The 27,855-nt window shown below is 42.9% G+C and overlaps 1 protein-coding gene across 1 annotated transcript; it reads right to left on the reverse strand.

The window, feature by feature from the left end:
• On the reverse strand, nt 1–27,796 carry LOC124255931 (NAD(P) transhydrogenase, mitochondrial-like). Its single transcript, XM_046689878.1, is given in 19 exon segments — nt 1–821; nt 2,438–2,649; nt 3,069–3,333; nt 4,007–4,158; nt 4,702–4,821; nt 4,824–4,889; nt 5,145–5,390; nt 9,464–9,571; nt 10,005–10,184; nt 11,680–11,812; nt 11,814–11,911; nt 12,629–12,700; nt 13,780–13,948; nt 15,324–15,391; nt 16,527–16,731; nt 17,481–17,636; nt 22,916–23,103; nt 23,396–24,064; nt 27,681–27,796. Coding segments are annotated over 18 exon segments (3,216 nt in total). The 5' UTR covers nt 24,024–24,064; nt 27,681–27,796; the 3' UTR covers nt 1–671.
• Nucleotides 27,797–27,855: the final 59 nt, after the last annotated feature.

Raw genomic sequence — 27,855 nt, forward strand, 5'->3', positions numbered from 1 at the left:
GAGGTTTTAGACTTTTATTCACCTCATCCAGTAACACACTGACTTTCACCGAATCATCTCACTCAACTGAAGAAATACAGTCATGTGCTAGCACTTTAAACACAGCACTTTGTGGTTCACTGGAGTCATAAAACAGCCCAGCTTTATAAGAAAAGAAGCTCTCAATAAAATTATACTAAGCTCATTTTGACAAAAGAAATACTTTTTTGTGAGATGTTCAATACAAAACAATCTCAAGTTACAACCCCGATCGGAATGCCTGATATATGCTATTGTAATGCGAATCATTTTTAGGTTTTCTAACAATTTCTTGGGTACCTCACAAGTGTGATTCCAGCCCTTTATGAATAGCTTTCCCCTTATTTGATCGCATGGTCAAGATGAAAAATATAAAATACACAGGACAATTTCTCAGACGCTCGCCAAGCATTTACTACTGTGTTAAATAACAGTCTCACACTCAGTCATGAAAGTCAACTCATTACTTGGGGCAGCTGACATCCTCTCAAAATCAGATCCCTGGAATTTGTAAAAAATGTTTATGAAAATCTGGAAAAGTACATCTTTCAGATGAGTTTGACCAGATCCTGAGAATGTGACAGCTACCTCAATCTTGACTATGAATTGGCTTATTTCTAAATGTACATTATGTTAGAAACCTATAGACTACATTATTCTTCATAAGTTTCACGCAGTTTAGATAGAAGGGCATCACAGGTCTTCTTAGCGTCGCCTAGCAACATGCCTGAGTTTTCCTTGAAGAAGATTGGGTTATCTACTGCTGCATATCCCACACCCAAGGTTCTCTTCATCACAACGACCTGGAAAGGAACATGGAGATGTGAGGAGTGCCAATCAAATACAGGGCAAGTAATACAGTTTGGCTGACACAAACTCAATTGCATTTGTTTGAAGTGTGGTGACATGGGCTAAATATTGTTTAAGATCATTTCATTTCACTGCATGGTCTACACAGATACCATGCAGCAGTAGCACATGGGTAGGTACCCAATTCTGAAAGAAATTTCATCCCTTAAATACTGAGTGAGTGAGTGAGTTTAGTTTTATGCCGCTTTTAGCAATATTCCAGCAACATCATGGTGGGGGACACCAGAAATGAGCTTCACACATTTTACATGTGGGATATCGAACCCCACTGCCCCCCTAAATACTTAAATATTGAGGGGTAGCTAAGCAGCCTGGGGATTGAACCATCTACCGTCTGTTCCAATATTCTATCTTTTGGATCACAGTGTGAATAACTACATTTTGTTGTTAACAGCTGCACAGAGCATAAGTCCAGCTGTAGGATAGCGGTCCATAAATTACACTGGCACCACGAGGTCAACCCAGGCATTTTGGATACAACAACATTCATCGGTTGGTTGGCTGGTTGTTTAACGCTGCAATCCAGTGATCAACAGCATGAGCATCGATCTACGCAACTGGGATACGATGACACGTGTCAACCAAGTCAGTGAGCCTGACCGCCTTTTCCCGTTGGTCGCCTCTTATGACAAGCATGGGTTACTGAGGACCAATTCTAACACGGATCTTCTTGGGAAACGACATGCATCAACTAATGCAGAAAGCGTGACCACTTCACCCAGTTAGTCACCTCTTTCAACAAACAGCCTGTTGAAGGCCAATTTTAACCTGGAAATCGATGGGTGCGTAACAATAGAGTACTGTTTCAAGCAATAGTAATGGATAGGATTTGTGTGTTTTAATGTACAATGGGTCCCGAGTACCTCATGAATGTCATAAAAGTTGATTAAATAGGAGACTAAGATGCTTGTGGATCGTTGCTTATCCTTTCAATCACATATTTGTCTGATCCAGCAGTTCCTGTTGTATTGGATGCTACTTATTTTGCAGAAATGTTCACTTGCTGCAGAAATGTACGCGCGTTGCACTTTATGCACAGAATTCGTAATTTTTTCTGTTATAGAATTTATCAGAAACACTGAAGAATTTTAATATTATTTTAAGGCCATTACTACAGGAGGGTCTGACTTAATTGTTTAAAGGTTGATGTCAAGTAGCTGGAACATTGATGCACAAGCTAGAAGTAATATCGACACAAGAGGCTGGACACGATAATCCAGTAGCAGATGTTATGGTCAGATTTCTAGTCAATCAGCTGCATCTGACCAATCCAATTATTACTTTCTTACGGCACATACATGTTATTTTGGGGCCTATTGTATTATTATATTGGAGTGAGCGAGTATGGTTTTATGCTGCTTTAAGCAATATTCCAGCAATATCACGACAGGGGACACTAGAAATGGGCTTCACACATTGTACCCATGTGGGGAATCAAACCCGGATCTTTAGCGTGACAAGCAAACGCTTTAACCACTAGGCTACCCCACCACCCCTACTGTACTGGAATAGCCACTGGGTCAAAACTGGATGAATAGCAGCTACAAACCTGTTTAGAAAGCCACACTCTCAACACAGGCATCCCTGCGATGATTGAGTTGGGGTCCTCCTCAGCCGCTGAGTTGACTGTGTCGTTTGCACCGATAACCATCACCAGGTCGGTTTCTTTGAAGTCTTCGTTGATTTCATCCATCTCCAGAACAATGTCATAGGGCACACCTGCTTCTGCCAGCAGCACGTTCAGCTGACCAGGCATACGCCCTGAACACAGAGTCAGAAAAATAATTACACTGAAATCATTCTCACATCTGAAAATATTCTGTTCTGCTCTTGGGGTAATGGACACAAAAAGCAACAAGTCACCAAGCCGAACCACCTGATTGCTAAAACTACTTGTTATTTGTAAGGAAGAAACAGATTTTATACTATCATGTGAAACATGCCAGCGCTGAGTTAGGGTTAAGGCAGAAATTGGGAATTAGAACCAATGATAAAGTCCTGCCGGTGCCAAAGGAAGGCAACTCAACTGTAGTATCTCATGTGAGTTGGCCTTCCATGACCAGTCAAAACTTGGTGTGTGTCAACAACAAGGATGTCCAATAACTCACCATGAACAATGTGGTTTACAAAATATTGAGTCCATCTTGGAAACAATGTGGATGACCAACTATACAACTTACCAGCAACCGGATGGATGCCGAAGCGTACATTATGTCCCTTCTTTTTGAGCAACGAGACCATCTCAGCAATGGGGTACTGGGCCTTGGCCACACACAAGCCGTAACCTGGTGTGATGATGATGTTCTTGGAGTCTCGGATCATCTCAACGGTCTGGTCAACGTTCACCTCTGTGTGAGTTCCAGTGATCTCCATGGGTTTGCCTTTGCCAGTCGAGCTGGTTCCATAGCCACCCAGGATGACATTGGGTAGAGACCTGTTCATGGCCTGAAACACCACAAATCTACAAGGTGAGATGGCGAGACAAGTATCAAGCACCCCAGAGCTATTTAAGAATGATAGCAGCTAACATCCCATCAAGACAAATGTAGCCATCATGAGAGAACTGCGTAAATCTATCTTGTTCAGACAACAACCCTTGCAACCTCAATGGCAAAAAACACTTTGTGGCAACCCTGTTTGATGATTTGCTCATTTCAAACTCCAATTGCAAAATGAGGAAAACAAGACCTAACTGACTACTGGGTTTTGATTAATGTTTTGAACAGTATTTAAGTTACATCACAAGGTGCCAAGATGATGGGGGCTGTAAGCTTGAAGTCAGACAAGTCATCGGAACTTATCCCAAAACTGCATGACAGGAAGAAACCTAAAAACTAACCCACGAGGAAGACAGTAAGTTCCTGGCACTCCGCAGCTGCCTGGGCCCCATACCAAACCACAATCAGTGAATCTATGAGCCAGCCAGTTTAGTTTTAAGACGCTTATAGCTGTATCACTGCATGGGCACCAGAAGAAGGCTTCACACATTGTACCATGTGGGAAACAGAACACTTTAACCACTTGGCTACGTCACAGACCCAACAATCTATGAGCCGAACAGACTACAGACAGCTGTCATCTGCAATTTCTGTTGGCCATAGACAAGCTGCTCACTGACCTTGCACATTATGTAGGAGAGGATGGCACCAGATGAACCGATCAAGGCACCAACGATTGTCATGAGATTGTTGTCCATCATGAAGCCCTCGGCACACAGCGCCCAGCCTGAGTAGCTGTTCAACACCGTGATCACCACTGGCATGTCAGCTCCTGGTAATAACAAACAGGGAAACAGGTTTCAAAGGAATAGCAGCCCTGGAAGTGCTTTCGTGATCGACATTGTGTAAACACGGCAATTTTCATTCCCTCCCGTGCTGGTTATCGACCAAATTCAAGTTTTATGTTTCAGTTTGATGTTTCAAATTTACATTCACAGAACTTAAGTGTTTGTGGTACAGAGATGGCTTGTATCTATTCAGGTCTGTAAAGAGTGGTGTGTCATCACTCTCTGCCTGAAGAAGTGGTATGGGTGTGTGAGTTTAGTTTTATGCCACACTCAGCAATATTCCAGCAATATGACAGCAGTCTGTGAATAATTGAGTCTGGACCAAACAGTCCAGTGATCATCATAAGCATCAATCTTCGCAATTGGGACACGATGACATGTGTCAACAAGCCAGTGAGCCTGACCACCTGATTCCATTAATAGCCCTTTACGACAAGCATAGGTTACTGAAGATCAATTCTAAATTGGATCTTCATGGGTAAGAAGTGTTACGTCATCAGCCTGCATGTGGTGGTCAGTGGTATTACCTCCAATGGCAGCGGTGAGAGTGATGCCCATCAAGCTGGAGAGCGCTGTGGTGGTGCCGAGCATGCTGAGTCCTACAGCACTGCTGGGGCTGGCCATGTAATAGGCCATGGCGCCGACGTTGCCGCCATCATAGTCATGTTCAGCAAGTTGCGGCCCGGCAGGAGCAGAGGGTCGGACTTGAGGACTCCTGGGAGGCAAGAATAAACATAACATGAAACAAACATACCAAACATTGTAAGGCTAAATAATTACAAACATTGTCTATTAAAACAGTCCTTGTGATATTTTTTGGTCGATTGCAACTATGACATAAATATGGCAAATGTATAATAAATGTGAATAAGCTTCGCAGTTCGCAGCTTCACAATGGCAAATTACTGGGTCAGTACGATTTAAGAAAGAATTAACATCTGTGAGATGTTGTCCTGTGGGTCGTGCTCACCCTGCAGCTTTCCGAAAGCAATGAGAGACCCGGTGAAGGTCACTCCACCAATGAAGGTCCCCAGAAAGAGGAAGGTCTTGATGACGTTTGCAGCCGGGTCAGTGGCAAAGTGGGGATACTCTTGCAGGTACTCCGCTAAGCAGGTGAGGACGGCAGCAGCGCCCACCAGGCTGTGGAACAGCGCCACCATCTGGGGTAGGTCGGTCACCTCAATACGTTTTGCTGCAACTGCACCAATCATGACACCTGCAACAGCAAAAGAAGAACCATGTCATTAAGCCTCATTAAAATGGAAAGAGCATGTGGTAAAGGCAGTACGTAAAACTGCAAAAGATCCTACTTCAAATTAAGACATATTTAGTAAAATCAGATATTTCTATCAAAACACACGTAATGTACATTTCATCCATGAAGTCATTAAACAGAAGTCTAGATAAGCTGCATATCTGCGTAAATTACGCATTTAAATTTCCAAAATATGCACAGAAATATATCTGTAGCGTCCCAAATACGCAAAGGCAATTACAGAAACTCTTTGGGTATTTGCTAACCTGCGTACCCTGACTTACCGGCAAAAAGAAAGTGCGTAACAGAAAGTAGCTGTCAAATGTTACGATCGGATAGGGTAGATTATCGATTGAATTTCAATATGAAGCTCTTCGTATTATGAACTACAGAAAGAAACAATCGCGCAAATGCAGTTAGTTATGTATGTAACACTCGTCTTGATTAGTTCTGCTCAAAATATCATCCAATGAAATCGCTCGTCTTGTTAGAAAGTCTGGACACTCATTGTTTATCAACGATGGCCTCACGGAAGTCGCGTGTTCATTCGTCGTCTAAAACATCTCAAAGTAAGATTTCGGCATTTGTCACAGTTCGAAATCGATCATTTGAAACTTCTGCCATAGCAAAAGAAATAATTGCTGAACTTATTGGAAATTGTTTTAAATCGGAGGTTGCTGTCGATAGAATGTTGGCAGATTTGCTCACCACTGTCACACACGCAGGGGCAAAGAAACGTGACGGGAATAAACGTTCGAAAAAAAACTCAGGATGCATGGAAAATGAAGTTTCCATGGTTATCTTTCAATAAACAAACTGATGAAATGAGACTATGCTGCACTTATTGTCAGTCGGCAAAGATAAGTTTGTCCCTTACAAGTGTGTGGGCTAGTGATGGTACACCAAGTATTCAGATGTCGAGCCTGATCAGGTATAACAACAGTGAAGATCACAAACATGCTTCTGATAAAATGGAGAGAGACAAGGGGGCAGAAATAATACAAGAGGAATTAGGCGACGATGTTGGTTACGTTTGTTCTAATGATGACACCGTCTTGTTTAATACTGTTTATTTGCTGCCAAATCAGAATGCCCATCTGAACAGGTGAATGGTCTGTTGTCATTACAGAAAATGAATGGTTTGGATGTCAAGTACAAGAGCTTGAGTTGGTCAACTGTAACCGAGATTCAAAAATCTATTTGCCATGTCCTGACAAAGACACTTGTCAATGAGATTAATTTATCTGAATTATTTTCAATAATGCTTGATGAAAGCATTGATGTGACTGTTGAAGAAAGGTTAAGCATATGTGTCAGATATGTGAAAGCTTGACAGCCTGTGACTAGTTTCTTATGTAATCATCCTATTGATGATGGTTGTGCTCACACCACTGTTAACTGTGTAGCAGCAGAATTTGAAAAGTTAGGCATGTGTTTCTCTCTCAACTGATGGGCGCTGCTGCTGTGATGGTTTAGCTCACAGGTGTAGGAAAACAAATGCAAGCCAAGTATTCGCCTTTCTGCATCCAGACCCACTGTGTAGCTCACAGGCTGAACCTTGATTAAGAAAATTGAATGCATGGTTATGTTCAGAGACAAGTTCAATTCACTCTACAACTTTATATCTGCATCAAGTAGACGAATACTTGCTCTTAAAAGTATTCAAACACTTCTAGAAGAGCCAGAACTGACAATCAAGGAACCACATTCTATTCGATGGCTAGGCTGGAAAAATGCAGTTGGAGCAGTTTTTGAAAGTTTTGAATCTGTCCTACCAACACTGTCAAAATTTGCAGCTGAGAAAAATGCAGTTGCAGAAGGCTTGTACACGTACTTTGCTAGCTATAAAGTGGCACTGGTAATAGCTTTCCTCCTTGATGTCCACACAGAGTTGGCAGTGTTAAGCTGTAGCCTCCAGAAGAAAAACCTTCTCTTTAGTGAACTCAGGCCACTTATTGAAGGGACACTCAATAAAGTCGATACCATGAAAGCTCATGATGGGCAAGGCTTGAAGGAAATGAAGACCAGAATTGAAATAAAGAATGAAGAAGCATTTGTAGGTGGAGAGAAGTTGCTATTTGCTAAAACAATGAACGGACAGTTTGAGACCCTCAGAGCAGAATACCTGAAGAACCTCATGAAGAATATCAAGAACAGATTCAAGGAGGAAGACAGTGCCATTTTCACAGATATGAGTATGGCTCTGGAACCACTTACAGTAAACACTGTCTCTGGAGAGGAGTCTGGTGATGGTGTCGCACATCTTGGTGCTCTCTATGGTGCACAGAAGGAGGTCAAAGTGATAGAAGGGGATCTACACCAAGGTCTGGAAGAACACATTAAACTGGTGGGACCCCTGCTACAACCTGACAAACTTCTTGATGAACGGCCCAGGCTTAGAGGAATGATCAGTAGAACATTCAAAACCTCTACCTGAACAACTCTGCAAAAGGGTCATTCTGCTTCACAAAGATTCAATGCCGAACTGAGCCAAGCTGACTTCCATTGCTCTGTGTATGCAGCTTACAAGTGTTGAATGCGAGCGGAGCTTCAGCACACAAAATTGACTGAAGAATAAGTTTAGAGCATCACTTGGTTCTGAAAAACTGGATTTACTCCTCAAAATCAGTATGCTGGGTCCCTCTCTGCAGTCATTTGATTCCCATCCTGCAATCAAACACTGGCTCAGAAAAAGAAGAAGAAAGGGCAGACTCTTCTGTGATTACAAGCCCAGACCTCCTAAATTGGCTAAAACGTGTGACACTGAATGACAATTAGTAAGTGATACATCAAGTTAACCATACCTGCTTCCATTTATACAGTATTATTGTGAGAGTTCAAACAGTTAACCAGTTGAAAATAACATTCATGCCGACATGTATTTCAATTTAGTCACTGCACAAGTCCAATAATAAAGTAACTTAAAACTTCACATTTTTGGGGTATTTACCTTTAAACAACAACCATGTTAATGTTTGAAGTACAAACAACTGGCTATAGTTATCTTTTTTAACATTTTTTAAATTACGGACATAGAAAATACCCACATTTAAAAAAAAGAGTGGGGGTTGGAAATTTTGAGTACCCACTGAAGATCAGTAGAACCCATTTATAACAGACACCATGGGTAAAATACCCAGATTGTAAAAAGCTTATCTAGAGCTCTGCATTAAACAAGGCTTATATCAACATAAAAATCCATGTATCAAGTATATTTCATCAGAAGAGTGAGCGAGAGTGGGTTTACTCAGCAATATTCCAGCTATATGGCAGCAGTCTGTAAATAATCGAGTCTGGACCAGACAATCAAGTGATGAACAGCTTGAACATCAATCTACGCAATTTTTCATCAGAAGACTTAAAGCATTTTCACAGCAGATAAAACTACCTTCATTCAGACAAGTTGGCGAGTTGGTAAGTCAGTGAGTATGGTTTTAAGCCACTTTTAAAAATATTCGGAACTTCAGAAGACACTGGAAAAGGGCTTCACAAATTGTACCCATGTGGGGAATCGAACTTGGGTCTTTGGCTTGTGACGAGCCGATGCCTTAACCACTAGGCTAACCCAGACAAGTTGTGTAGTTGGTCCCTGAAGGAGAGGTGTGACATAACCCAGACAAGTTGTGTAGTTGGTCCCTGAAGGAGAGGTGTGACATAACCCAGACAAGTTGTGTAGTTGGTCCCTGAAGGAGAGGTGTGACATAACCCAGACAAGTTGTGTAGTTGGTCCCTGAAGGAGAGGTGTGACATAACCCAGACAAGTTGTGTAGTTGGTCCCTGAAGGAGAGGTGTGACATAACCCAGACAAGTTGTGTAGTTGGTCCCTGAAGGAGAGGTGTGACATAACCCAGACAAGTTGTGTAGTTGGTCCCTGAAGGAGAGGTGTGACATAACCCAGACAAGTTGTGTAGTTGGTCCCTGAAGGAGAGGTGTGACATAACCCAGACAAGTTGTGTAGTTGGTCCCTGAAGGAGAGGTGTGACATAACCCAGACAAGTTGTGTAGTTGGTCCCTGAAGGAGAGAGGTGACTTACCAAGGCCCATGCAGCCTCCCATCTGTGCTACAGTTTCTGGGGCAGGCTTCAACATCCCCAGGGTGGCAGCAATGCCCGACGTCACGCCAATCATGCCAAGGACATTACCTGTACACAGGTAACAATGATGAAATATGCACATACAATTTAGAGTACTTCATTTCTAGTTGGATAACAGTACTGGTATGATATTGCATCACCAACATTGAAAGAAATCTTGCGCATTTGGATTTTGGATTTAAATTAACATAAACATACAGAGCGAGTGAGTTTAGTTTTACGCCACTTTTAGCAATATTCCAGCAATATCAAGGTGGTTGACAACAGAAATGGGCTTCACACATTGTACCCATGCAGGGAAATGAACCTGGATCTTCTGCGTGACAAGCGGATACTTAAACCACAAGGCTACAACACTGACCCCACCGCCCCTGATGACAAAGTGATATTACAACACTGACCCCACCGCCCCTGATGACATAGTGATATTACAACACTGACCCCACTGCCCCTGATGACATAGTGATATTACAACACTGACCGATGCGGGCAGTTTTCTGGGAAGCCAGGCCAGTGAGTGCGCCTACACAGCAGAGTCCAGCTGCCAAGTATGCCATCTGGTGGATGTCCGGGTATGTCCCAGTGGAGGCGGTGTAGCCATATCCCCCCAGGAAAGCCGCAGCGGGGATCCCGTACAGGTAGTTGTACTCTGGGGGATCATCTGAAACAAGCCACGATGTGATGACATTTCAAGTAGAGAAATCAGTAAGTGTCAGACTAAAGCACAAATCACAATGAGGGGGTTTCTTGTCCTGACTTGCATAAGTTTCAAAGGAGTAACTTTTAACAAATGTTGTGGACACTTATCAAATATATTCACATACATCTTGTTAATGTTGTAATGAGCAGCAGTACTACATGTATTTATGCTGATACTATGTGTGGAAATGGTGAATTTAAGAGATTTTCCAAAAGTATTTGCACATGAGAAAAGTCTGACCAAATATAGTTCTTTAAGTGTCAAAAAAACCCCAAGAACTTCCTAAATTGCACATTTAACACATCTCCGGAGATACAAGACAATACAAACTAAGAAAGAAAGAGGAATACTTTCCATACGATTATAACATTCTCGGAAACTATACAAATCTATCACTTACAGAGCCCTGATCCTATGCGCCTTAGAATTAGAACATAAAGCTACTGTTTTCAATTTTGCCTGGCCCTTTATCGTAGATTTTAAGACCACTAAATATTTAGCGCAAATTATCAAATCAAACTTAAAAAGTAATGAAAGTGAGGGTCGTAGTTTAAGATGAGGTTAAATGTCAACAAAAACATGACCAGTCAGTCAACCTCTCTTGATATCTTGCTCTGTAGTTGTTCAAACGTACAAATATTTTCAAGACTCACTTTGACCTTGACATGAATGTCAAAATTAGTAATAAAGAAATTGCTTATTGAGAAGCATTCAAGGGAAGTCGTGAAAGTCTATGAAGAAAATCCAGTGAACCGTTCTTGAGATACCTTGCTGACAATCTTAACATGCAGCGCGGCGGGGGATAATAGGCCACTTGTATTGCACATTACTCCATGCTTAATGCATGCTCGAAGCGCACAGTCAGAGTCCAAAGCTGTTGACGTCTGAACGACATTAGATTTGGAGATTCTGGGAGGCTGTTCAATGCGGATGTTGCTGCATATGAGAAGGAGCGCTGGCCATATCTCAGTCTTGATGTTGGGAATGCGACACAGAAGCTTGGACTCAGAGCTTAGGGATCGAGGGGGGAGAGTAGATAGGCAGGAAGTCCTGTAGGTAGCCTGGAGCGTCACCGGACAGACACTGGTGGGCTCAGCAGAGGATCTTGAAAGTAATCCTGTGCTGCACTGGAAGCCAGTGTAGATCCTTCAGGATTGGAGTGATATTCCCTTCCAAACTGTCACAACCAGTCCATTGTTCTTGATAAACAATGTGCTGATAATATGGGATGATACCAACGATGACTTCACATAATGCAAGGGAAGTAACTCTTGTTAGAATAGGACATCCATAATATGAAGGCTTTATCATTGACTTAAATATAAAAATAGAGCAGAATAATGAATGATTATGATATAGTATTGAATCATAAATAACTTGTCGTCATCTTGTATTGATATCACACCAAGAACACAGACAAAGCATCACTACTGATTATGCTGAATGACCTGAGTACCTGGCCTCTTGAACATGTCCAGCATCCTCTGAGTGACCACGAAGCCGCCACCGATGTTGACGGAGGAGATGAACGCTGCCAGCGCTGCGAGAGATTGGACAGTGTTGGAAGGCATGTAGCCACCCCCCATGAGCAGCAAGCCCCCCCACAGCTGTTGTCCCTGAGACAGCATTAGTCACTGACATCAGAGGTGAGTGCAGAGCTGGTGTCACGCCCCATACAGTATGGTAACCTAGCAACGAATAAACAAACATTGAAACAAATGTTAATAAAGAAGTTAAAGTTTTTCAAAGTAAACTGATGTTACAAATCTTTAGGGGAGCAAATATATGAAAGCTGATGCAACACATTTCAAGGTTGGTTTGTTGTTTAACGCTGCATTCAGCAATATTCCAGCCATATGGCGGCGGCCTGTAAATAATCGAGTCTGGACCAAACAATCCAATGATCAACATCATGAGCATTGATCTACACAATTGGGATACGATGACACAGGTCAACCATGTCAGCGAGCCTGACCACCCGATCCCGTTAGTCGCCTCTTACGACAAGCATGGGTTGCTGAAGACCAATTCTAGCCTGGATCTTCATGGGTCCAATGGGTCCATGGGTCAATAAGCTAAGCATCCTGAAGATACTACATTCCACTTTGCAAATCTATATTCTGCACAGTTCTGCACAGTTGAACGATTATTAGAAAATACATTTTCTTTCAAATTTTAAAAATAGAAATTACTTATTCTCATTAAACAATACATTACTTTGGAAATGAGAATGCAACTTTGACAGATATTCCACCTGAAGCTATGACTATAAAGAAGCTTTATTACGGAACACCTGGATATGAGTGTTCTATGGCAATGTCTCATGCTGTAGGTCTGTCATCTTCCGCCAGACAGTAGAAGCCTAAATATCAAAACATGAAACAGTGTGTTAATTTTCTACATACCAACAATTCCTGCCAGTCCGAATGTAGTCACCATCTGAGTGAAAGCCGAGTTGGGTGAAGCCATACCGAGACCTGGAAGACAATTATGTCAGGTGAAGCTGTGAGACAGTTGGGTTATGTTGATACATACATTAACCTGTGATGACAGATCATATAACCGATACATCACAAAATGACATGCCACATTTTGTATCTCAAGTTATCAGGAACATGAAATCTGCAACTATCAAAACTGTATTCCATGTCATCTCTGATGTTCATAGCAGTACAATACAGATAGTCTTCAGTGTGACAGATGCATACCATATCTTGTATCTTCTCAGGGATACTTGCCCTAAACCTCAACTAACAAGTTAAAGACTACACGTCTCCAGATCAGGAGATGTATCAGGATTCATCACCCGTCATAAATTCTTCCACTGGAAAAATATAACTTATTGCTTCCCTCTGGATCAAGATGACCTCTTCCAAAACTTTAGCACAATACATAATTGTTATTCCCATCATCCAACAGTGCATCCAGAGAGTGAGTGAGTTTAGTTTTACGCAGCGCCCAGCAATATTCCAGCTATATGGCGGCGGTCTGTAGATAATCGAGTCTGGACCAGACAATCCAGCATCTATACAATGACATATGTCAACCAAGTCAGCAAGCCTGACCACCTGATCCCAGTAGTTGCCTCTTATGACAAGCATGGGTTACTGAAGATCAATTCTAACCCGGATCTTCACAGATAGTGATTGAAAGCTATGGATCTCCAGGGGAGCTTTCCCTGAGCACAAAGACTACAGATGTGCTGAAACTGCAATAACTAATCATACAATACAGTTGTGCACCTTCATGTTGTGTTGCATTTTGCTTGCATGCATCAAGTACAGTTGAACAAGATCATCTCATGGCAAATTGTAATGCCATCTGACGTACATTGTAATGACATCTGACATACATTGTAATGCCATCTGACGTACATGATCCCGTCAAGACGGCTCTTATGACAAGCATGGGTTGCTGAAGACCAATTCTAACCCGGATCTTCACGGGTCCATCAAAACATTATTATTATTGTGTCCTTTGATGATTTTGTCACGGATTTATCATTTTCACTGAATGGCCGCCCATGCATTCCACTTGCTGTGGACAAGACACTCACCAATCATACTTCCCAGTCCGGTTGTGTACATAAGAGATTCTTTGAGAGTGTTGTTGAAGTAGTTTGGTGGTGGAGGTGGTTCCTTCACGACTGCCTTTGCCGGTGTTGCTGCTGCCACCTCTGCTGGGGAAGGTGGTGGTGGGGGTGGTGGAGGCCACAACAACTTGCCCTACAACACCACATCCATTTCATGTGAGGAATGTCAGAACAAAGTGCTGAAAAATATCAATGCTATTTTCGAAATAATTTCCATAGGAGTACTAACCTTCTCTAGAACATGGAGAGTGAGTGAGCGGTTTAGTTTTAAGCTGCCTTTAGCAATATTCCAGCAATATCACGACGGGGACACCAGAAATGGGCTTCACACTTTGTATTCATGCGGGGAATCGAACCTAGGTCTTCAGCATGAAGAGCAAACGCTTTAACCACTAGGCTACCCCATGGCCTACACAACAAAAGTAGGAAACTGATGACAATGTGTCAAATAGGTTGTACGAGTCGCTTACAAAAAACAACCCAAGAAAAAGCTTCAAAGGGGATTTGTTTGCGTACGAACTGGCCATGCTGTCTAGTTAATATGTTTAAGAACACGTATGTAGTAACAGATGTGAAGAGGACCTACAGATGTGAAGGGGACCTACAGGTGTGAAGGGGACCTACAGGTGTGAAGGGGACCTACAGATGTTACAGATGTGAAGGGGACCTACAGGTGTGAAGGGGACCTACAGAGCTGTGAAGGGTGACCTACAGAAGGGACCTACAGATGTGAAGGGGACCTAGAGATGTAAAGTGAGCTACAGATGTGAAGGGGACCTACAGATGTGAAGGGACCTACAGGTGTGAAGGGGACCTACAGGTGAAGGGGACCTACAGGTGTGAAGGGGACCTACCTACAGATGTGTGTGAAGGGGACCTACAGTGACCTACAAGTGAGCTACAGATGTGAAGGGACAGGCATGAGGTGAGAGATGTAAAGAGTGAGCTACAGATGTGAAGGGGACCTACAGATGTGAAGGGACCTACAGGTGTGAAGGGACCTACAGGCGTGAAGGGGACCTACAGGTGTGAAGGGGACCTACAGATGTGAAGGGGACCTACAGATGTGAAGGGGACCTACAGATGTGAAGGGACCTACAGGCGTGAAGGGGTGAGTGAAGGGACCTACAAGGACCTACAGATGTGAAGGGGACCTACAGATGTGAAGGGGACCTACAGGTGTGAAGGGACCTACAGGTGTGAAGGGGACCTACAGGTGTGAAGGTAAGCTATAAGCATGACGGTGAGCTACGGATGTGTAGGGGAGCTACAGACGTGATGGGGAACTGAAGATGTGAATGTGAGCTACAGGCATGACACTGAGCTACGGATGTGTAGTGGAGCTTCAGACGTATTGGGAACTGAAGATGTGAATGTGAGCTACAGGCATGAGGTGAGGTGAGGATGTGTAGTGGAGCTTAAGACGTGATGGGGGAACTGAAGATGTGAATGTGAGCTACATGCTGGACAGTGTGCTGCAGAAGGTTGCGGTTAACAGCATGAATTACCTCCTGCAGGATGATGGAGCCTCTGACGACCTCATCTTCCAAGTTGATGTTGTAGTGATCCTTCTCTCCTGTAACCAGTCAAGTGAATGATGTCACAGGCTGACAATACACAGATAATACACCACTTTCATCAACATTCCAGTAGTGGTGTTCCGATTAATTGAAATAATCGAAGATTGGTCGCAGTGGCCAAACGACAAAGCAATCGATCACATTTTCTCATAATCGAACACAAACGATTTTGGAAACGCTGTAATAGAGTTTGAAATACTTGATGATGGAACATATCTAGGACGTTGTTTAATTCTTAGAAAACTCACTTCACTTTCTGAAAAGTCATGACTGAATATTTCTTGAATGATCTGGGAAGTTTATGTTACACTGGAACTGAATCATTTTCCACTGGATGTGAAATTTGCAAATGTAATTTGTGCAGTTTCTAAATAAAACCAAAAAACAACAGAGAACCAAATGTTTTTTTCTTTATACTTGTCTGCAACTACAACATGAATAGGAAAATCTAAAACATGACCAATTTTTTCGATGATTGGTCGTTGGTATCGAACCAATCATCAATTGTGAGATTTCAACCAATTCCCAACACTACATTCCAGTAACAGCATGTCGCCAGAAACAGCCTTCACACGTTTTCCTTACAAATAATGAAAACTGGTCATTTGGCATGATGATTGAACACATAGCCACTGGACTACTCATTTAATTACTGCTGTTTGATGCAATTCTGAACCAAAAACAGTTTCTTGAATCAACATATCCACAAGTTTCCAGGCGTAATATAGGATTTGGTGAAATATTTGTGGGGACAGCTTGAATTTGAATATACATATATGCAACGTTTTAAAAATTGAGTGTTGACTTTTTTCACATTAAAAATGGTCAAGCTGACAAACTATGGCAGTGAAAGAATCAGGCCGTCCTTAAGTAGTATATATCAATGTGATGACATATTGATACACGTCAGTTGAATAGTACTTCGATGCCATTTTGCCATGCAAGCTTAACATGATAGATGTGGAAGAAAAGAATGACATCTTAAAAACAGTTAACAAGCTGGATAACCATGACTAAGACAGAGCGGACAGATCCTGGATCAATTGGGATCTGAACCCAGACCCAAGGCCCATGGACATTCTATCACCAGCCAATGTGCCCGGACTAAAGAATCTGTGGAAGAGTACCCACCAATAGACAGGAGAAACTTGGTGATGTTGTTTGCATACAGGGTGCTAGACTGCGTGGGGAGGCGACTTGGCAGGTCGGTGTAGCCAATGTGCACCACATCATTGTACTTGGTGATTTCCCCTGGGACTGTTGTCTCAATGTTGCCTCCAGCTTCAGCAGCCAGGTCAACAACAACCGACCCTGGCTTCATGGACTCGACCATGTACTGCAACACAAACATTCATGTGCAGTTACTACAGAAAACTGTCTTCACTGTGTGTAACTGTAACAATTGCAGCAATACAGTATTGTATCGGACATTTGTACACAAATGATCAAGAGTTGTCATTCACCTGCAAAAATGGAGATAATATGAACTTATGAAATTCAAATACACCATTGGGATATGAATCGCTTCTTTGAGTGGCATTTTAGAAGTTACAAGTACAAGGACAATTTTTTTGGATAACTTCTTTTATTTCATAAGAAATTGTATCTCTGACACATATAAGAATTTGTCAACATTGGGATATGAATATCACACCATATATGGATACATACGGTATCACGGTCTCAGTGTATAGTGACACCTCTGGTTAACGCACCATGCTGCCATCTGCTGACCATAAATAATAGCAATGCAAATTGGTGCACACATAACTGACAATAGTCAGTACATTGGGCTGATGGTGTCAAACTTGTCAGATGCTTTTCATTACCACATATACTGGCTTGTTTACATTTTCTATGAATGACAAGGCATATGATGGGTCTTGGTGACATTGAGTTGGACTATTTTGTATTGGACGCCATCCTTGCATCTGGGCTAAAGAGGGGCATGTCTACAGCTTACCTTCAACCATGGGATGAAGAATTACTCGGCAATCTCAGTCTAAATGTCAGCAGCAGAGACAATTATAGCAAAAAATCAGGAGCATCACATCAGCCTATATATATTCCAGAGATGGTACGCACCTTCTTGATGAGAACTGGTGCCTTCTTTCCTGGGATGAGAGCAGTGGAGATGATGATGTCAACCTCCTTAGCCTGTTTGGCAAACAGTGCCATCTCTGCTTCAATGAACTCTTTGGACATTTCTTTGGCATACCCACCTCCACCCTCACCCGATTCCTGAAAAAAATGTCAGACAATGAGGACTGAATTAAAACTTGTGTCTTGGCACTGTAGCACACCTGGATATCTACTTAGCTCACCTGGATCTGTAATCAGCAGTTGAAGGAAACAAAGTAGTCACATAACTAACGTTCATGTAAACACTGACCGACACATGATCAAACAGCAAAGACTAGATTTTCCACATTTTGACTTTAACTTAAATAATCATGTAATTTTCTGAATAACATTGATATTTTATACTTATCCTGACTCATGCTTAATTGCTTGTCTTCTTCCTCTTGCGAACATAGTGGAACACTTGTATTTCCTTATTGAAGCTCCCTTCAATAAAGTGTACGTAAAATCACTAATCACTACTCACCAAGAGTTATCCCTTCTTCCTGTTTTGGCGGGAACTGGCGCCACCGTTCCCCCACATGCTTCACTCTCTCCTGAATATGAGCCCGACACTTGAATTTGCAGGGAAATCCAAAGTGTTTAGTGGGGAGGTTGGGAGGGCTTACCTCATGAGTCAGGATAAGTATAAAATATCAATTTTATTCAGAAAATTACATATTTTTCCTTATCCTGACTCATGCTTAATTGCTTGTAGAATGTGACGGAATAGGTGGTGGGAAAAGCACTTTAGGATTTATTTAGTGAATTTTACATCAATATATACCCCCCTACGGGAACTTCATAATGGCACTGTATTTACTGCTAAACTCTGCTGCTGTTAGCAATGGTGTTCTTTCAGCTGCCTTTTGATGGGGGGACCACAATTGTTAATTTTTGGTCCTACTTTTTGTGTTAACATTTCAATGTGGATTTAGCGACTCCATGTGGAGAAGCGACCCTTGCTGTACGAGTAAACTTACAAGTACTGGGTTTATCACTTATGCTAGTCTTGAGACGTGCATTGAGACTGAAGCAAAATTCTGCTGAGTGTAGGCTTGATAAGTCATGTGATAAAACAGCGAGACTACGTCTCATCTTCTGTGGGGAACTGTCAACTGTTGTGCGACAACCAGAGGGCCGAAATGGTGAATGCCTGAGACGTCCTCGGTGGCGATATCTCTCAAGTAACATGTCCGATTTCCAGAAACAGCCCTCCATGATCGTGGTAAGCGAGCAATTCCCATGTAGAGCCAGTGTTGACGCCAGCGCTCTAATTTCGTGAGGGTTGGAGGCTCTTGGAGGATCGAGTCCTGCAGCCTTGTAGGCTCATAGTATGACAATTCTTATCCAGATTGATATCGTAGTGCGAGAGACTTTCGTCTGTGTCACTGTTGATATCGGGACGAAAAGTCGTTTAAACTTGCGTCTCCTCATTCTGGATCGATGTAGATAAACTTGCAATGCTCTCACTGGGCACAAGGATAAGTCAAGCGTATCATGTTGTCCGAGTACGGAGGATAATGCTGGGACATGGAATTGTCTGTCCGGCTGACCTGGCAGTTGATTCTTAGCAATAAAATCCCATCGCAGTCCCATGTGCACTGTGTTTTGATTTTCATCAAAGCGCATTCTCTCGTAATCTAGAGCATGAATTTCCGACAATTTCGAAGGATGTCGTCTCCAGTGGTTCGTAAACGTCACTTGTGAGATGTCTGAGAACGATATTGAGGTCTCATGCCGGAGCTTGAAATCTCTGTTTTTGGTCCTCCAATTTATAAGAGGCCAGTAACTCTGGTACTTTGGTTAGCTTTGCACCCGTCCTCATAGTGATCACTGAACTCAATGCCGCTAGGTATGTTGAGAGTGTAGACCCTTTCAGAGGTTTGGTTTGTCGTAGGTGACAAATATAGTCCGCCACTTGAGGATGTGTTGCTTTTCTAGCTGAAAATCCATTTTTTTGCAGCGTAGGTCTCAAAGCTGCGCCCCTTGTCGTCGTACAAGCGTGACTGCTTTCGCCGCTCTGGCTGAGTAAACTCTCTTGTTTAAACATGCCTTGATACAGTCCATACGTGTAGTTGGAATGCCCTTGGGTTGCCGTGGGCTTGCTTTGTGTGAGGCTGTACTAGTAGATTCGACCGCTCTGGTATTTGCAGTATTGGTGGTCCGAGTTCTCGTATGAGAATGGGGAACCACATTCTCGCTGGCCAGTAGGGCGCGACCAAAATCAGTTGGAGGTTCCGTGTCTGGCTGATTTTCTGTAACACCCTCGGTAGAAGCGCTGGCGGAGGAAACGCGTACGCGTTGAGGCCTTCCCAGGATATGCTGAGAGCGTCCGTTGCCCACGCTTGTGGATCTGGGACTGGAGAGACGAATGCTGTTAGCTGATTGTTGAAGCAGGTGGCGAATAGGTCTATTAACGGAGCTCCTATTTCCTTGATGATCTGTGTGAAGATCTCTGGATGGAGCATCCATTCCGTCGGCGATGGTTGAGTTGGACGGGAGAGTTGCGTCTGCTAAGACATTCTTGGCTCCTGGAATGTGACATGCTCTTACGTGGATGTTCAGATCGCCGATGAGGTCAAACAGTTGAAAGCAGAGATCCAGTAGGTTCAATGATCTTGTTGAGCCTTGCTTGTTTATGTAAAACGCCACTGTAGAGTTGTCTGTGTGTTCCATGAGATGCGCATTCTGTAGAATGGTGCTCCAATGGAATATGGCGTTGATAACTGCTTTCATCTCCAGCATGTTGATATGCAGACCTCTCTCTTTCTGATTCCATATCCCGGCTGCCACATTGTTGTCGAGATGTGCTCCCCAACCTTGGAGTGATGCGTCCACGTATAGATGAGTCTTGAACTCCGGCTCTGCTAAATAGATGCCTTCGCAAACATTCGACCTCCTGGTCGACCATAGTAGATGAGGTCTGAGGTAATTCGGGAGACCGAAGGGGGCGAAGGGTTCTAGGTCGTCGAGATGAGCATTGATGAGGACCTGTAACGGGCATAGCTGTAGTCTGCCTCTGGCTGTCATGTCTTGTGCGGACGTAAGGAGACCCAACAGACTCTGCCACTGTCGGAGTGGCCACGGAGAGAGTAAGGCTTGAGGGATTGTCTGTTGAATCTTGAGCCATTGGTCCTCTGGCACGACGATACGGTTCTGCGTTGTGAGAAATCTGATGCCTAGAAACTGCAGGTCCTGTGTAGGTTCTAGGTCCGACTTGAGTAGATTCACTAACCATCCTAGCTGAGTGAGTAGATTGATGGTGAAATTCAACTGTAGTCTGAGACGCTCTGGATCTTGATCTACTTGAATCCCGTCGTCGAGGTAGAATGCACTGCGTAGCCCTCGATGATGTAGATATGTGACTATGGGTTTCGTCACTCTTGTAAACAACCAGGGGGCCGATGATATTCCAAATGGCCGGACCTTCCATTGGTAATGTAGCCCGTCCAGTGTAAATCTGAGGTACTTTCTCGAGTCGGGATGGATAGGGATATGCAGGTAGGCATCCTGTAGATCTATGCTGGCCATGTAGTCCATGGGACGGACGAGGTGGAGTAGTTGAGGTAGATGTATCATGCGGAGCGTGGGAGGTCTGCGTAGATAATATCCTGTTGAACGTGCTCATATTGTAGATGATTCGGAACTTTTCTTTGGAGTTTTTCTTTGGAACCAGGAAAACTGGGGAGAAGAAACCTGGTGTGATGTTGACTGGATCCACGATTTCTAAGGCCCGCTTGGTTAGAAGAGATGAGACGGCCTCTCGAAACTTCTCTAGCTGATGTGTCTTGAAGTCGACTGACTGACTGAGTTTGGTTTTACGCCGCTTTTAGCAATATTCCAGCAACATCACGGCAGGGGACACCAGAAATGGGCTTCACACATTGTACCCATGTGGGGATTCGAACCCGGGTCTTCGGCGTGAAGAGCCAACACTTTAACCACTAGGCTACCCCACCGCCCCTCTTGAAGTCGAACTTGTGAGGGTTGACTGTAAGCGGTGGAGTGGCCCGTAGTTGAAAGCGATATCCGTGTCTTAGGATGTTGGATACGTATGGATCTTGTAGTATGCCCCAGTTTTGCCAGTGTAGTTGTAGACGTCCACCCACTTGGGAAGGTTGTACAGGAACAGCTGGGGGTGGAAGACTCGCGACTGAGTTCGTGAAGGTCCTTGTGAATCCCTCGACGATCTGTGAGATGAAGATGTCTTGGATACTGTAGCTGACGTCCTTCGCGAAGGCTGAACATCTGAGTCCGCATCTGGGGATTGGCGACTGGTCCTTCGCGAAGGCTGGTGGTCCAATCCAGAGTCCGGGGATTTGCGATTCCTCCTTCGCGAACGCATTCGCGAACGCATTCGCGAACGTTGATCGTCCGAGTCCGAAGCCGGTGAAGATCGTGATGGCCTTCGCGGATGCTGATCGTCCTAGTCCTCCGCAGGTGATGGTTGAGTCGTCCTTCGCGCAGGCTGGTCCAGGAGTGTAGTTCTGCTGGCAGAAGTCACGTTGATGGCAGGCCCCTCAGAGATGATGTCTGCGTTGGAGCCTTCGCGAAGGCTCGGGACCTGGGCTGGCTGTGACTTCTTTTCCAGGCCGTAACGCTGCTCCATCAGCTCCATGATCTGCTGGGAGAACTGCTGCATAAAGTCGCCCGGGTTGAAGGCCTGCGGTGGTACTGGCGCTGCCCTTGCTGCGGTGACGGCGACGGGGCCCACTGGACGGTCATCTGTTGGCAGCGTTGATACCTCAGGTTGAGAAGAGATCTGCGCTGAAGTCACCGTAGCTGAGACCGGTCGTTTCTTGCGAGGAACTTGAGGGATGATGATCGGCTGATCATCATACAGACCCTCTACTGTCAAGGGAACAATCTCGGCCGAGAAAGTTCTGGTTGTCTGCGCTGACTTCCCCTTGGTGGTGGACGCTGCCCTGGGGGTGCGGAGTCTGCGCTGGGTGGATGACGACCTCTGAGACTTGGACTGCGACGACGGGATGTCTGGAGAAGCAGGTCTCTTCTTGGAGGTGGCGGACTTTGTCCCACGCCTCTCCTCCGAGGGAAACTCCAGCGGAACACCAGACGGTAGGGGGTCGTCGGACAGCAGTTGACTGGTGAGGGACTCAGCTGAATTATCCATGACTGGATCAACCCTTCTCGACCTATCTGCGGCACGTCTCAAGACGCAAAGAAGGTATTTATTAAATGCACAATTAGATAAACGCTTGCAATAATTGCAGCGTGCGCTGAAAGAACATGGTACCGTGCAGCTAGGGCAGAAGGAAGAAGACAAGCAATTAAGCATGAGTCAGGATAAGGCAAAATTATAAATTTTAATGTCACCAACTGAAAGGAAAAAAATGCCATCCCTTTGACACCATCTTGAACAGTAGTCGGGTTCATACCTTCACATTGACTTCCAAGAACTCTGCACCGAAGGACTCGACTTGTTCCTTCACAGCAGCTCGTGTGTCAAACGCTCTCACAATGGCTCCCATATTTTTGGCTGTTCCAACAGCTGATAGACCAGCTACACCCCCTCCAATAACCAAAACCTTTGCAGGGGGCACTTTTCCAGCAGCTGTAATTTGACCTGAAATAAAATATTACAGTTTTTCAAAATATAATAAAACATCACCTCATTTATTTATAAAAATATTCTTAATGTACATTGAAATGTCCTAAAAGCCACAGTTTCTTCAAATGTAAAATTTTTAAATGAGCATATAATACAATATACTTATAACAAAATTCTGAGACATTTGAATGCGAGCTTTGAAATGTAAACAGGAAAAAGGAATTTTAAATAGAATTAATCATTTAATTAAATCAATCTGAACACATCGAACATGTCGATCATACCTGTCGAAACTATGTTTGTTTACCTGTGAAGAATCTGCCGAAGTTGTTGGCAGCTTCCAACACGGCCTTGTAGCCAGCGATATTAGCCATGGAACTGAGTGCATCAAAGACCTGAGCACGACTAATGCGCGGCACACAGTCCATTGCAAACACAGTCAGATTCTTTTGTGCTAGTTCATCTAGAAGAGCTTTATTTTGTGCAGGGTACAAGAAACTGATCAATGTTCCATTATCTCTGAATGAACCTATTTCTGAAGCCTCTGGTGCCCGAACCTTTAAGACGATGTCCGACTCGTATGCACCCTTAGCTGCACTAATATTGGCACCAGCTGAAGCATAGTCCTCGTTGAGAAACTTTGCCTCCACCCCTGCATTCTCCTGTATATTGACTGTGAACCCTTTCTTGATCAAGTTCTGCACTGCTGCAGGTGACAGGGCAACTCGGCGTTCATTAGGGAAAACCTCCCGTGGAACGCCGATGGTTAGATTTTTGTATGGGGTGCCAGGGATTTGTACCGCCTCCTTCTCTGCCTTCTGGCAGTAGAAGCGAGCTGCGGATTTGAATCCCCGACTGCATCGTGTGGAGATCTTGTGCATGTTGGATCCGACACTGTCTACCAGGTGGATTGCTTGTTGGAGCCGAAGCAACATTGTGACGGTCGGGTGTGGAAATATTTAGGCACAACCAGCACCTGTGAACATAAACTTCACATCACAGAAGATGGCACAGATAACGGCAAAGAATGATCACCTGATAAATAATCATTACAAATGTTCAAAAGAATATTATATTTTCAGAGTTATATACAGAGGAACAAACTGGCAATCTCGTCTCTAGTTGAATCTTAAGAAGTGAACAAAATGATTTGTTCACGCATGTTCACCAAGATTTTCATTATAATGTATTAAACAGATGTAACTTGCATTATAAACTTTAGTGAAAGACATGTTTAGAAAACCATGAACTTAGTGTAGCAGTCATATGACTGGTTATCACCTGGAAAATACACTTGTATACTCACGCCGCAAAAGTAACGCAAGTCAAGTATAATGCAGATATGTAGCGTATATTACCGTCTATAAGACGACCCCATGGATAAGACGACCCCCAAACTTGACCCTTAAAATCAGTGTCAAAATGGTATGTTTCGTGCATAAGTCGACCCCCCGCGATGGGGTCCTAATCACGGCAAACACAGACCACAGACAACTGGCAGTTAGCAATAATTATAACTTTGGTCCACATTATTCAAAGAATTCACAGTCATATATATTGTGTCTACTCACGGATCGAAACGAAGTGTAGTTGACAGAAAATGCATAATATATTTTGCTTCTCTAAATATCATATTTATTGTAGCAACAAACTGGCTTGCTTATTTTACCCCATCCAACAATCACGAACTGATTACCGCCTCGTTTTCCATTGACTGCTAGTTTACAGTAACATCGGTAAAAATGTGTGAATTTAAATGGCTTCCGTATTTTACCCCATTCCATGTGCGTACAACTTCTGCTTACCACGTTCATGAGGGTCCGTATAACCTTAGTGTTGATTATATATATTTTACATAAAAACTGTAATTAAAATTACACAATGCTAGGATATATTTCTTTGGGTTAAATAATAGTATTCTGTATTATATTTTACTGAAGACTGCGTCAGAATTCGTCCCGTTATATTATTGTGCATGTTTGAACTTGTTCGCCGGGAAACGTATGCACAGCTGATTGCTATTTCCGGCTCAGATACACACGGTAATCTTAATCCCTGCAAATAATACAATGCCCAGCAAAAACAACTTAGAACTTTAAAGGTAAATAATCTTGTCTAGTGATGTTTAATTGCAAATTTTTCTACTGACAAAGTTTGATGGCGGTGATACGATGTTGTTTTCTTACCCTGGAAAAAAGTTTGACGAAAGCGTAACCGATGGATAAGACGACCCCCTTCTACAGACTGCTTTTTTTGGTCCTCAAAATTCGGCTTATAGACGGTCATATACGGTATGTAATTTTCAATATTAAACACAAGAAATGCAAACAGGGTCAAAGAGACAAAAAGATTGAGTGAAGACATTTCATTGGCTACTAAGACTGAAGACATTAAGTTTTCGAAAGGTAAAGGGGTTGACAAGAGCGGATCTCGCTGGTGTTTATGGGTAATGTGCCGATCTTGTCGAGGGTTTGTGACCCTTGGACGACCGCTCCGAAGAAGGACATCTGTGGTCTTTGTGGCGTTGTATCGATCCTGGAGATGGTAAATAGTGGTTATGTTTACGTCGAAATGATGGGCACCATTTTGGACAGACACTCCAGCTTCCGAACGTCTGATAGCCTGGTTTCTTTCAATTTGAGTTAAGCGTGGCATTGTTGAACAAGGAGTAGTAGACCTAATTTTTGTGCAGTCTTATACCCACTAATGGTGGTGGCAATTCGTGCATATTGGATTTCACGACAAGTGTGTGCATGATACCCATATGTTCATACCCATATTGTTTTGGTGATTCCTTCTATTGATATGTTTTTGCTTGGGCCTTCGAAAACGCAACAAAAATGATTGATAACACCATCAGGCTTCACTATATGCCAAAAACGCATATCAATTTAGGGTCCGAGTTTTTTTCCTATTTGGATAAAAAAAACAACTGCGTTTCTTATGTGTGTGAGTATATATCATGAGAACAACTCAAAACCATTTCACAAAAGAAGATATGCAAAACATTAATTAATTAAAGATTGGACTGCTGTTGTATTCTGCTGATCAGTAAAATTGTAAAATCATGTCTAAGAGGATGTTTGTGGATCAGGCTAGACTTTCAAACATTTTTAAACCAAACATATAATCATAATAATTAGAATGTAAACTGCTCAAATTGTCAAAAACAGTTTTCAAAACGAACCCTCAAATGTGAGGGTCATGATAATCAAATGGATTAAACTTGTGCATTTTATTTGTAGTTAAGGAATTTATCTAGGCCAGGTCAGCAGCCTCAAGACTGAGAAATATAAGAATTATTTGATACTAGATTGTAAATATGAGCGCATTTCTTTTCACACTGATTTCTTGGCTTAGTTATTGTATATTCAGAGGCATGAGCAAGATCAAAGAGAGTTTAACATTATTACCTGGAATGCAACGTTAAAATATCTCAAACATTGGGGGCGAAAAGAAGATATTTGAAACACTCCAATTTTGTGTATTATAACCAGGATATTAACAACTATTGATGAATCTCTGGTAGTCAAGTGGGAGGAAACGAGGTCACTTTACTCCGGGATCAGCAGTTATCAAATGCTGGTAACACCCCAATAAATGTGTTGCCTCCACAACAAACAAACAATGGGAACAAGGAATTAGTTTTTAACAGATCATTAATGAACATAACAATGTTCATGTCCTGATTTGATTTCTTTCTGAATTGCCATGCTGATCACTGATCCATAACGTTCTCGGACACTAGCTAATAATTGGCTTTATTGGCCATAGCATGGTATATCAACTTCACTAATATCTTAGTTCATATGAATAAACTCGTATTCCAGCCAAGGGCTACATAGAGCACAGTGCCAACTCGTCTAGTTATATGCTGGACTACTAATATCTATGTCGCACTTAAGGTGTGTTTAACTTGCTTTCCAACAGTACCACATGTTGCAATGCTTTTTAAAAGTCAGGTACGGGTGTACCCTTTTAGCGATGTTTGGCTTAAACCTGACAAAACTCGTTTCTACTTTAAAATACAAACAATGTATGCAAGGTGCGTGTGTATTATTGCACATCTGAAATATTTTTCTCGTACATCGACTGGGCATATTCAACCAAGTCCCTGCGTTATTAGGATTGTTATAAAAAAATAATGCACTGAATAAATAAAATCCTATAAACCGTTATATTAGACATAAACAAGGAGCGTGAGACGTAAATACCAGCCATAAAATATATTTTCTAGGTGCATGCGAGGTTCATTCTGGAGTCCTTGCTTGACCTCCAGATGATTCTTTCCTCCATAAAGATCAAATGCAAATTTCTCAGTTATTTCTAACGGGGAGCATTCAAGTAAAGTGTTTTATATACCAAATATTATATAATGACAAGGTGTCAGTCTCAACAGACAAATGTCAAGCACCACGCGCACCTGCCCATGTGTTGATTTCAAACACCGGGCATATGTGATTGTACAAACGTCATCAATCTCTATTTAAGTTACTGCATACGGATTCAACTGACGATTATTTCGTTGCAAATTATACTCAATTTAAAGAATACACAATAATCTTTAACCCTGGCCATGCTTGAAAACTTACTTTAATACTTAGTGCCGCATTTGGCCAAAATATTCCACCAATTCCGAGAGAACTCGTCCCTCACCACGGCAATGATGGCTGCCGCCGGATAGACTTCTTGTCTAATCCAATAAAAAGAACGCATCGAGGTCACGTGCCTAGGTTTCTCAGGCGAAGTTATTCTTTGAGCGGGTGA

Source organism: Haliotis rubra, unplaced genomic scaffold (assembly GCF_003918875.1).
Source record: "Haliotis rubra isolate DU_JTF1 unplaced genomic scaffold, ASM391887v1 Scf613, whole genome shotgun sequence".
Classification (NCBI taxonomy): Eukaryota; Metazoa; Mollusca; class Gastropoda; order Lepetellida; family Haliotidae; genus Haliotis; species Haliotis rubra.